At 38.8% G+C, this 13389-nt stretch overlaps 1 protein-coding gene across 2 annotated transcripts in view; it reads right to left on the reverse strand.

Moving 5' to 3' along the window:
- The window catches only part of LOC116911400 (sterile alpha motif domain-containing protein 12-like), a 184693-nt gene that overhangs the window by 129320 nt on the left and 41984 nt on the right, over positions 1-13389 (reverse strand). The window contains exon 1 of one of the 2 annotated variants that reach the window (XM_032915364.1): positions 9323-9389. The exons of the other annotated variant lie outside the window; for it this stretch is intronic. Coding sequence (XP_032771255.1) covers positions 9323-9344 — 22 coding nt within the window. The 5' untranslated portion in view covers positions 9345-9389. Of the gene's footprint in view, positions 1-9322; positions 9390-13389 lie in introns of those variants that run through there. 2 annotated transcript variants of the gene reach the window in all.

Consider the following 13389-nt stretch of genomic DNA (forward strand, 5'->3'; position numbering starts at 1 on the left):
GCCTGTGAGCTGAGAAGTGGTATAATGACTATAGGACACAACATGGGTTAGGAAAGAACACAGCATTGTGGGAAACCCCTCAATTCCAAAGACTTACTTTGAGCACATCACTAATGCCCACAGTACAGATGGAGTACCAGACCAGGCAGCTTCATTACTGCCTCCCACTTAGCTATGTCAACCCTGAAGTCTGGTTTATTGCTCTCCCTTCATCTAGAACCTGCTCACTCCCTACGGAACTCCTCTAGTCATTAAGCATGCACTCACTCAGTCTATTCTCTTGCATTCATTCAACCAGTACTTACTGGGCATGTATATATACTGTCCCTGGGGTAGACTCTCAACAGAGACTTAATGCACAGGTGGAGCACTGTAAGGACTGAACAGAGAAATGAACTAATGATTTTTTAAAGATATCTCTGCTGAAAAAAAGAAAGGCCAAGGTCCAGAGGGCTTATGGTACTCAAGCCCTGATAGCTTCAAATTTCTCATTTTCATCGCCATACTATCTAAAATTAATATCTCCACCAATAAAATCTAGAGCTCATATCTTGGGATATATATTCATTTAGAAAGCATGTGTACACTCCTCCTCGGTGCCCAATCTTATCTAAGAAATAGCAATGAATTTTATGAGAATCGTTTTCCCCTAAACAATTCCCACAAACTACCACTTGCACATGTGTCTGAACACTTGCACATATGCACGTAATGTACATAGACCTGTGTTTTAGGATGTGTCATAATAAATTATTTTGGATTTTTGTGTTTCAAAACCATGAGTTTTAAATTCCCATCCTCATCATCATTACTTGGATCTTAGATGATATATCAAATACTAAAACCTGTTATTAGGACATTAATTCACTCACAATTTCCCATATTAGCTTTTCCCCTATTCATTCTTTCTCATTGGTTTGTCACCTCTGTAAGTCTATGCTACAGCATTTGTCGCTCTCCACTCTAACTAGGCTGTGGTTCCCTCTTCTCTTACTGACTCTTTAAAGACAATTTTGCAGGGAGAACTACTTTGGAAGACTTCTTCCCAGTAGATGTGGAATTGGGCATGTTCTTTCCATTCTTCATTTTCTTATTAACAGCTACCACCAATTTCCAAAGCTCTTGATACAGGAAACACCCAGTCTTCACATGGTCAAAAGTGAACTTCAGTTTTCTGATCACAGAAATCTGCCCATTGATTTCCCTAAAACTCGGGAGTCATTCTTGGCTTCACTGTCTGCAAGAGTCACTATAATCCCTCCCATCAATAAGCAAAACAATTAACTGGAGCGGAGACAACCGTTCATGTGCATCCCAGTCCCATCTCCTCTGTCACCACCACAGACTGAGACAGGTATCACACATTCACACCGCCAAACTAATTCATCTCCTTTACTTATCCCTTAAGACCCATGAACATGGGTATGTGTGTGTATATTACGTCATCTAATGACCTCATCTTACACTTAGGTAATTCAGAAAACGTCATCTTGTCCAGCAAGTCCCATCCTCTTTGATCTTGCAAGATTCTCTACCCATACCAAATTTCCCCTGATCATCATGCTTTTCCTCACCCGCTTCCTTTCTTCCTTCACCAAGTTATTGCCCAACTCAAAGATTCTGTACCTGTTTCTATTCTTAAAATGTTTTCCGTTTTCACCTAAGTCCTACTTAGCATTTAAGTTTTGCCTTTGCTATGACTTTTCTATATGTGTCTTTTTCTAACTGTCGTCTTCACTCCTCTGCCTTCCTGTGACCTTCCTGTAGAATACAAGGTACCTTGGAGAATAAATATCAACAATCTAAACCATCTGCTTGAAAGGGAGATCATAGGCATGCAGTTTCCTGCCATTTTATAGAGACATTATTAGTGGATTCCTCCTTCCCTAGTCTCCACCATTCCTAAAAGCAATGAATAGTCACATCACAAAGTTAAGCTCTCAGCAAGGATCAATTCCTGTGCCCTCCCTCAGGCTTTGTTCTGAACCTCAAATGATATTCATGAAAAACTCTACCAGACATAATTATATTCATTTTTCAGATAAGGGAAATGAGGCTCAAAAGGGTTATGGTCATTGAAGGTCACACAGGTGTCTGCTGAAGGTCACAAAGGTCAAGTATCATTCGGAATGCACATGAATTTAAGTTAGAGATGAGCATATCCAAAGTGGATTAAATAGAAAAGAAACTTGTAAGCTTTTATAATGGAAGGTCTGTCTAAGTTTGAGTCCCAAGCTAGTGGAGTTTATAGCTCAACCGTCGGCTAAAGGACCTTTGATCCTCCTCCCATGTTGCTATTGGTAGTATTGCCTTTGTCCTATTCATATAGGCCTTTGAGTCACATGCTTAAGGTAATAACTTTGAAGAATAGAGAACTTAGGCTTAGTTCTTTCCCTAATTCTTCCTCTAAACTTTAACCCCTTCTCATTGGCTGAAATTAAATAACATGTTCGTTATTGAACTGAGACCCTTAAGGTGACCACAGTGAACTTAACCCAAGTAAAATTCAACTAAGGTCAGTGTCCCAAACATCAACCGCTGCTACTCAACAGAGTCAGTATAGATTGAATACTTATGAACAAACTACCATGTTTGAATTACAGTGATACAAAGAGAACCAGTGAGAGCATGAAACTAATTACTGTTAATATCAATCAGCTTCTCATCTCCAAAGACTAGCCTACTTAAAACGAATATTCAATTAAATATACTAAAATTGTGATTACTCTAAAAAGCTGTGCTTCGGTAGGGAGATAGTAGATTCACAAGGGATGGAATTATACATTAATGAGGGAAAGAAAAATGCCCAGCTTTGATCTTTCTCTTCCAGCATGATCCCCTGTTGCTTTCTGCATTGAAATTCAGGTATGGGAATACCACTGAACTGCTGTGAGCTTCCAACACCTTGGATTCTCTTGCCCTATCGCCTTCACCACCAAAGCAGACTTATACTCCCTTCATCTGTTCCCATGAGTCTCTCCCTTAGGAGGAAGTTTTATTCTACCTGTGCACTAATCTAAATTTCTATCAGCAATCACCTGGCTTCCACTTGAGGGGAATGTGCACATGAAAGGAGATGATGTCTTCAAAATGGAATTGTGACACCATACTAGATACATACGCATCCATGCTGGGGATTTTCTGTGCTAATGGTTTTTAACTATAAGTTTCTAGCACAGATTTTGGATTTTTAACTCCCCATTTTGAAATTTTCAATGCTAATAAGTTAAATCGAAGACATAGTCGGGAAAGCTTCAGGTAAAGACTTCAAGCTTTCTATGCTATTGATGCAACGACTAGAAACCCGTTAAGCAGAGGAATATTTGAGAAAAATCAAAGAAGCATGAAGAGGGTCTCAAAGCTGACCCATGAGCAGCTGAGACCATTAAACTGAGTAAATAAGTTTAGTGAAAACAAGCACGGGTAGAGAGGAGGACAGGAACAAGAAAGCAGAAGGGACACCAAGAACATGATGAGCAGAGATGAAGGTCGCACCTTAGAAGAGGCCACTGGAACATCGCTTGATTTGTAAATATCAGGGACATGAAATTTCAGGAACAACAAAGCAAAGCCTGTCAGAAATATTTTAAAACAAATAAGTCCAAGAGCAAAAACCTAAATCGATGCTAGGTTTACCGTAAAAGAGGGAATTGCTATGGAAGATTTAAATATTTGTGTGATGACTAAGGCTACGTGTACAGAAAGTCAATAAACTATACAGTGCCTCTGGTTTATAGACTATCTTATACTTTGAACACCCAATATTTTACTAGTGGAGAAAAATCCACCGGTTTAAGGCCTGATTGTGTAAAGAGAGGTGACTTCTGGCTAATTCTGCAGTTGAACAAATGTTTGTTTTCTTAAATGTGTGTTACATGTCCTGCTCGAGATCTGGGAATGGAGACTATGGTGATTACTAAGCGACGGTGTATATTTGTCCTAAGGTTTTCAGCTGTCGTAGGGGAGTTAGACACATCAATGTGATGACAGATCTCTATTATTCAGGCATTGAAATACCGAGAATATTTATATGAAGCAGTACAACCAATATTGCTGATGAAGCGGTCTATACTGACATGTATGGTAGTAGGTTGACTTCCCAAACATGAGACCAGGTCTTCTGAATAGGGAATATCATGAGAAGATATCAAGAAAATAACAAAATTTGGGTTGATGCTGGGGAATGACAAAAATAAATAAAAATAAAACAATGATATTGGTAAATAAAAAGTAAAACAATCTAAATGTCCATGAATAAAACAGAGACTGGGAAGTGTGACAAATACAGAGTGATTATAGTTTAAACGTAAACACAAAATCTTTGTAGATAAAGCAACATGGATGAACACTGAGGAAATTATGCTAAATGAAATAAGCCTGTCCCAACAGAACGTTTACACCCCTGTGTAGTACTCACATTTGTAATCCCAACACTTGAAAGGCTGAGGCATGAGAATTCTCACACGTTTGAGGCCTAGGCTGCATAATGAATTTCAGGTCAGCCTGAACTAGTGTGTGATTTTGTCTCAAGAAACCAAAATCAAATAAAAGGACAGTTGTGTGAGTACTTAGAATAAAACTTTCACGGATCCACTTATAGTAAGTACTCAGATCAGTTAGTCCACAAAGTTAAAACGGTAATTGTTACCTAGGGGCCTGTGTATGGAAGAAAATGGGAGTAGGTGGAGATTTTTGCAGAGCTGGATCTTCAGTGTTCCAGTTTGTGATGAAAAAATGATTTCGCAGATAGGTAGTAGTGACAGTTACTTAGCATAAGTGTCTTATAAAATACAGGATTTTTATAAGGGTGTAAATTATATTTTATCAAAGTAAATGATAAAAATCCCACTCTATTCACTTTCACTTTGACACAAATATCATAACCATTAAGTAGAAAGCAAAGTTCTCAAGATATTCTTATTCAAAGGTTTCAGAGTTTCCTCAGCCAGTACATGTTTTTTATTGTTACTGTGGTTTCTACACACTGTATGTATCGATATGTATGTGTGTGTTAATGCACATGTGTGAGTTTGTGTGTGTGTGCTCATGTGTTTCTCTGTGTGTGCATGTGTGTGAGTCTGTGTATATGGTGGTGGTTGTAGTGTGTGTATGTGTGTGTGTGTGTGCGTGTGTGCACGCATGTGTGTATAAGAAAAAACAGCTTAACAATACTTTAAAAATTTTCTGGAAAAGAATTTATTTCCAAACTAGATACCATCTAAACTGGGCTGACACCTGCCTCAAAAAATGTTCAAAGATGTACCTTTGAACAGTGCTATTTTGATGTGACTTAGGTCATAGTAAGAAACAAGAAAGTATTAGTCTCATTTTAACTCCTCACAATGATACACAATGAGCGATAGTAACATATAGATGTAAATGCAGATATCAATGATATGTATCTGTGGATGATATATATATATATATATAATATATATAAACATAAGAAGTGTCATAATATGTACCATATAACTACACTGATTTAGGGTGTTTTTTGCTAAAAATTCACCCAACTTCCCAGTCCTTCCAAACAGCAGCGATCTCACTTGAAATGAAGAATGGAGAGCTCTGTTCCCTTCTGATACTCTTGTTTCTGACTAAGCTTTCCCTTAACACGGAGCAAATACTCCCCAGAAAACCTAGGGTGAAATGGCTTAGTAATACCTCCACTGAAACTGCTTGAAATGCCCTGTGCTTCCTCTCCTTGGCCGGACTGATATCTCTCAGTAGTATCTCTTACATTATTTGCATGAATAGGCCCTTCAGGCAGAATTAATGTTGTCTTCTTTCTGCTTCGAAGCTTTAACTGAGCTTGAGTTCTGTGTATCTACCTAAACGATGTTGACAATTCCTATTTTTTCTTATTAAAAGATCAGAATGTCTTTCTGTGTTGTTCTCTCTATGTGCTATGCATTGCAAATATTTATAACATGATTGCATAGAATACCAATAGTTTCCAGGAGAAATTGACTATACTTAAAAAAACTTTTATTATATAGTGTGTGTAAGTTGAAAGACAACTTGAAAGAATTCTTTTTCCATCAAGTGGGTGCCAAGGACTAAACTCAGGATCATCAGGTTTGGAGGCAAGAGCTAAAGTAATCACAACTTCATTGGAGCATCTGGTCAGCCTAGAGAGATGGCGCAGTGGTTAAGAGCACTGACTACTCTTCAAGAGGTCCTGAGTTCAATTTCCAGTATCCACATGGTGGCTCATAACCATCTGTAATGGACATCTGGTGCCCTCTTCTGGTGTGTCTGAAGACAGTGACAGTGTGCTCACACACATAAAATAAAGAAATTGATTATATTTTAGTGAGCTTTACACACCTGGTGTTTGGACGAATAAGTAATTTAATAGTAGTTACCCAGTAATTATTTAAGGAAAAGGGTAGACATTATGGAAAGATTCAAATTCAATCCTATTTTTTGTGGTTGGCTCCTGAATAACTTCTGCATTTTTCAGAATAGCAAATGAAAGTTGCTTCCAAACCACCTGTCCAATAAACAAATATGACAGAACTTCAAAGATCTTTTGAAATGTTTGACTGTCATTAGCAGAATGGAGATATTACTGTTCTTAAAAAAAAGCCTAAATAGTTGTACATAGTTGCACACAATAAATGTTAAGTTAATGATTTATCTTAGAAATAAAGATACTACAATCCCTCTGATTAGCTTCTATAATTGAAGTAGCCTGTTTAAAATTGCATGTGCATGTTTTGTTTTGAGATGAAAATGAAGATCCCAAAGGAAACAACCCTTCTGTCACTCTACAAATACCAAATTATGGAATAACTATAGATCAGTCATTCTGGACTCAAATTCAGTAGAGACTTCCTGGCAAAAACAATCTGAGTATCACACAGGTTATGCTTTCCTTTGTTGTAGACACTTGGGAATATAAACACATTTCCAGCACTTTTCCCTTCTGTCCACTCCAATGACAGAGCTTCAAAGCCCTCTTCAATTCCCCAGTCAGCCTTGCAGCTGTGGACAGATGCTAATGCAGAGGCATGAACACAGGGGAAGTCTAATTTGGCTACAGGTATTTGTGACTGTGGTGCTATGTACATGGAGATGGTCAAGAGACAAATAGTCACACTGGCTTGAACATCTCTGAGGGACTCAGACTTTGTTCCTAAATGCTAACTGTTAGTCTTCATAACACATAAGAAAAATAATCACCTTATTATTCCACCTGAGTCAAATCTCCTGCAGCTTTTATGTGACTTGTAAAACGCATCACTCCATTTTAACCAACAGCAGATGACTCCTTGGCTCTTCTTTTTATTGGTTATTTTACTTATCTACATTTCAAATATTATCCCTCTTCCCAGTTAAACACCCATCCCCTGCCCCATTCCCCTTGCTTCTATGAGGCTGCTCCCCCAGCCACGTACCCCTTTCCAATTCAGCCCCTGGCATTCCCCTATGCTGGGTTATCAAGCCTCCACAAGGCCAGGAGGTTCCCTTCCCATTGATGGCAGATAAGGCCCTCTGCTCCATATGCAGCTGGAGCCATGAGTTCCTCCATATACACTCTTTGGTTGGTGGTTTAGTCCCTGGGAGCCTTGGGGTCTGATTTGGTTGATGTTGTTCTTCCTGCGGGGTTGCTGCCTGCTTCAGCCCCTTCGGTTCTTCCCCTAACTCCCCCACTGGGGTCCCTGCACTTAGTCTGGTGCCTGGCTGTTTGCATCAGCATCTGTATTGGTCAGACTCTGGCACAGTCTCTCAGGGGACAGCTATACCAGGCTCCTGTCAGCAAGCACTTCTTGGCATCAGCAATAGTGTCTGTGTTTGGTGTCTGCAGATGGGATAGATCCCAAGGTGTGGCAGTCCCTGGATGGTCTTTCCTTCAATCTCTGCTCCACTCTTTGTGCCTGAATTTCCTTTTGACAAGAGCAATTCTGGATTAATATATTTGAGATGTGTGGGTAGCCCCATCCCTTAACCAGGGGCTGTGCCTATCCATTGGATATGGTCTCTCTCTCTCCCCTTTGTTGGGTATTTCAGCTAGTATCATCCCTATTGGGTCCTAGGGACCTCTTGGATTCCTGGCACCTGAGACTTTCTTAAAGAGATTTCTTTTTTAAAAAAGGTAAAACTAGCCTTAAGAAAATATTCTGGTCCAGGTTTCATACTTTCGTCATGACTCAGAAGCTGTATAAGTACAGTATTAACTTATAAGAAGAAGTAAATGGAGAATATACTTAACATAACAAAATAACAGTTGTCAGAGATAGAATCAATGCAGGTTCTACTGTGAAAACAGGAGAGCAAAGTCAGTAGACCTTTTGGACATTGTGTCATCAACAATAGTTTCTAGATAATTCATGGAACTTTTTATAAATCAGAAGGTATAGATTCACAGGTACCTGAATATCAAGGATTAAATATGAAATATTATATCCTGATTATCAGAACTTATCTTAGGAACAATGATACTTTTGTTTCACTAAAAGAAAGCACCATGTCCCTTTGGGTGAAAGAACTTACCTAGTAAACATCTATCATGACAGGGATTAGCAAAGCAAGGTGTATCATTCAAGTCCAGTCTACCTTGCTTCTGTGTGACTAGTAACCAAAGAATAATTCACATTTAAAAATGATTGTAGGGGCTACGGCTACAGAGATATCTCAGGAGTTAAGAACACTTGTTGCTCTTGCAGAGGACTCTGATTCAATTCCCAGCACACATGGTGGTTCACAACATTCTATTGACTCCAGTCCTAGGTAGCAAACATTTTTATGACATTGCACACACACACACACACACACACACACACACACACATATATACAAGTAAAGCAAATAAACAAACAAAAATGTGTTACAAAATTCTTCTTCTTGTTATTTCCAATAACGTTAGATTTATTATTTTATATATGAGATTTTGATTGAACGTTCATAAATAAAATTTTACTGGAGCATAGCCATGCTTATTTATTTACGGATCATTTATCTGCTTTTGTGCTACAATTGCAGAAATTGATGGTTATAGCAGAGACTATGTGTCCTAAAGACTGAAATATTTACTAGCCTTCTCTTTATGGAACACGTAGACTCTTATTTTAGGATAAAGTGTAATTGTATCCTGAAAATACTGGGATATAAGAACCCAATCCCTATACCCTAGTTACAGCACTGAGGAATTTCTAGGCTTTGCAGGACTACATTCTAATTATTTCATACTTCCCCACCACCAAGGTAACTCAAAGTGGGTCTAATTTTATCACTAGAGTCAGACTATGAGGAACCAGAATATGATGCACAAAACTCTCTCCCCGGAGTGAGAAAGAGAAAGCTAAATCTAGCTTACCACACACATGCTGAAACTTCATATTTGTAAGCACAAGTAGAACTCCTTTTCTCTGTACTACAGCAGGGGTGCTAAGAAACAAAACCATCAGAGCAGTAATCCAGCAGTGTTAAACAATGGATGTATTCTCATCTAAATAACCAGTAGTAGGTGGAGCTCTTATTCCATGAAAGAAAAGGCCAGAAGAAAGGAGATATTCCGACAATGAAAATAAAGAGAAAAAATAGCTTGAAGACTCACAAAATATACCAAATCTCCTCACCTATGCTGGCTAATTTTATGCCAACTTGACACAAGCTAGAGTACTGGAAAGGAGGAAGCCTCAGTTCAAAAATTATCTCTCCCTAAAATCAGTCTTTAGGCATACCTGAGGTTCGAATTTTTTAAATTAATGATTGGTTCAGGGAGAGCCCAGCTCTTGTTGCTGGTTCCATCTGTAGAATAGTGGTCCTACATTCTATAAGAATGTTGGCTGAGCAATCCATGATGAGCAAGCCAGGAAGCAGCACTCCTCCATGGCCTCTGCATCAGCTCCTATCTTCAGTTTACTGCCATGTTTGAGTGTCTATCCTGACGTCCTTCACTGATGGACCATGATGTGTCAGTATAAGCCAAATAAACCCTTCTCTCCCCAAGTCGCTTTGGACATAGTGTTTCATCACAGCAATAATATCCTAAGGCATTATCCATGTGGTAGCCCTGGCAACAACCCTGTGGATTTTGGAGCTGGGCCAAAAGGACTTGTCCACGCTAGCCAGATGTTCACATCACATGCAGCTGTGTGATGACAGTATCCCTTCTGAGGCACATGATACACACACACTCTTTTTTGTTTGTCTACAGAGACAATTTTATCATTGTTGAATAGATTCTTATAAGCAATGTTCGTCTACGAAGACTACCTAATGTCATTCTTCAAAGACTACTGAACTGTAATGACTATAAAATATTCACCCATCATAACCAGTATGTCTGGACTAGACAATCTACATATAGGAGATATTAAAGTAATATTAAAGTTAAGTATTTTAACATCAGTAAAATGCATGAAAATCATGTAGACAATCTTTGTGGAGCACACATATATTCTCATTTATGAAGAGGACTCAATGGTAGATGTTGCGGTCTCTAGATTATTAGAAAAGGGCTATGGTGGGGAAGAGAGTGGACCACCCAGGAGTGCAGACATCCTGAGGCCGCAGGACAGACTGCCACCTCTGTACACCTGGGCCCACATCCCTGGTCCAAGGGGAAACTGCACAGTGCCTCGGGACAGAGGGATATAGGAACAGACAGCCGCCAGTACCCGCGGTTCTGATCTGCACCCAGGACAGAACTGATCCTGCCAAACAGCTCCCTGCACTTAAATCCCATGGGGGAGAGAGCTGGAACCTCACAAGTGTGGATACTCCTGAGAAGTCAGAGGAGAATACCCTCTGCCCACAGTCCAGACCAAAGAAGGAGTCGCATAGTGCCAACTGTGCCCAAGGAGTGCAAGGACCTACACGAGCAATCAGGGGCAGGACCCTTTCATTACTGCCGGCACCTAGAGCTGGAAGACAGTCTTCAGGAGTGCAGCCACAGCTGAGAGCAGAGCACTTGTTCTCAGGAAAGGCTGAAACAAAAGAGGAAAACAATTCTACAGGAGCTGACACAGAGGCCTACAGCAGGGCCAATTTACTCCCAGAAACAGCAAGACGAGCAAACACCAGAGACAACCCAATGGCTAGAGGCAAGTGCAGGAACCTAATCAACCGAAAACAAGACTACTTGGTATCATCAGAGCCCAGTACTCCCACCAAAGAAAATACTGGATATCCAAACACACCAGAAAAGCAAGATTTACATATGAAATCACATTTTTTGATAATAATGGAGGACTTTAAGAAAGACATAAAGAACTCCCTTAGAGAAATGCAGGAAAGCACAAGTAAACAAGTAAAAGCCCTTAGAGAGGAAACACAAAAATCACTGAAAGAATTACAGGAAAACACAACCAAACAGGTGAAGGAATTGAAAATGAAAATAGAAACAATAAAGGAAGTACAAAAGGAGACAACCCTGGATATAGAAAACCAAAGAAAGAGACAAGGAGTCATAGACACAAGCATCACCAACAGAATACAAGAGATAGAAGAATCTCAGGGGTAGAAAAGAGACCATAGAAAACATTAACACAATTGTCAAAAATAGTGTGAAAAGCTAAAAAGCTCCTAGCCGAAAACAGACAGGAAATCCAGGACACATTGAAGAGATCAAACCTAAGGATAATAGGTATAGAAGAAAGTGAAGACTCCCGACTTAAGGGGCCAGTAAATATCCTCAACAAAATTATAGAAGGAAACTTCCCTAACCTAAAGAAAGAGATGCTCATAAACATACAAGAAGCCTACAGAATTCCAAATAGATTGGACCAGAAGAGAAATTCCCCCTGTCACATAATAGTCAAAGCACCAAATGCACAAAATAAAGAAAGAATATTAAAAGCAGTAAGGGAAAAAGGTCAAGTAACATATAAAGGCAGATCTATAAGAATTACACCAGACTTCTCACCAGAGACTATGAAATCCAGAAAATCCTGGACAGATATTATACAGACCCTAAGAGAACACAAATGCCAGCCCAAGTTATTGTATCCAGCAAAACTTTCAATTAACATAGATGGAGAAACCAAGATATTCCATGACAAAACCAAATTTACATAATATCTTTCTACAAATCCAGCCCTACAAAGGATAATAGATGGAAAACTCCAACACAAGGAGAGAAACTATACTGTACAGAAAGCAAGAATATAATTTCCTTGCAATGAAACCAAAAGAGAGACAAACAAACATAATTCCACCTATATCAATGAAAATAACAGGAAGTGACAATCACTATTCCTTAATATCTCTCAACATCAAAGGACTCAAGTGCCCAATAAAAAGACATAGACTAAGAGACTGGGTACGTAAAGAAGACCCCGCATTTTGCTGCATGCAGGAAACATGCCTCAGAGACAAAGACAGACACTACCTCAGAGTAAATGGCTGGAAAACAACTTTCCAAGCAAATGGCCCAAAGAAACAAGCTGGAGTTGCCATTCTAATATCAAATAAAATTGACTTTCACCCTAGTCATTAAAAAGGATAAGGAAGGACACTTCATGTTCATCAAAGGAAAAATCCACCAAGATGAACTCTCAATCCTAAATATCTATGCTCCAAATGCAGGGGCACCTACATTCATAAAAGAAACCTTACTAAAGCTCAAAGCACACATTGCACCTCACACAATAATAGTAGGAGATTTCAACACCCCATTCTCATCACTGGACAGATCATGGAAACAGAAATTAAACAGAGACGTTGAGAAACTAACAGAAGTTATGAACCAATTGGATTTAACAAATATTTATAGAACATTTTATCCTGAACAAAAGGATATACCTTCTTCTCAGCACCTCATGGAACCTTCTCCAAATTGACCATATAATTGGTCACAAAACAGGCCTCAGCAGATATAGGAATATAGAAATTATCTCATACATCCTATCAGTTTGCCAAGGATTAAGGCTGCTATTCAATAACAACAATAACCACAGAATAACCACATATACAAGGAAGTTTAACAATGCTCTACTCAATGACAACTTGATCAAGGAAGAAATAAAAAAAGAAATTAAAGACAGAATTTAATGAAAATGCAGATACAACATTCCTAAACTTATGGAACACAATGAAAGCGGTACTAAGAGGAAAACACATAGCTCTGAGTGTTTCCAAAAAAAAAAAAAACAAAAAAGAAAACATTCAGCAGCTTGATGAGCACACCTTAAAAGTCTAGAACAAAAAAATAAATAAAACTGAAGAGGAGTATAGAAGGCAAGGAAATAATCAAACTTTAGGCTGAAACCAACCAATTAGAAATGAGAAGGACTATACAAAGAATCAACAAAAGCAGGAGCTGGTTCTTTGAGAAAATCAACAAGATAGATTAACCCTTAGCAAGATGAACCAGAGGTCACAGAGAGTTTATCCAAATTAAGAAAATTGGAAATGAAAAGGGAGACATAACAATAGAAT

Source organism: Rattus rattus, chromosome 1, assembly GCF_011064425.1.
Source record: "Rattus rattus isolate New Zealand chromosome 1, Rrattus_CSIRO_v1, whole genome shotgun sequence".
Classification (NCBI taxonomy): domain Eukaryota; kingdom Metazoa; phylum Chordata; class Mammalia; order Rodentia; family Muridae; genus Rattus; species Rattus rattus.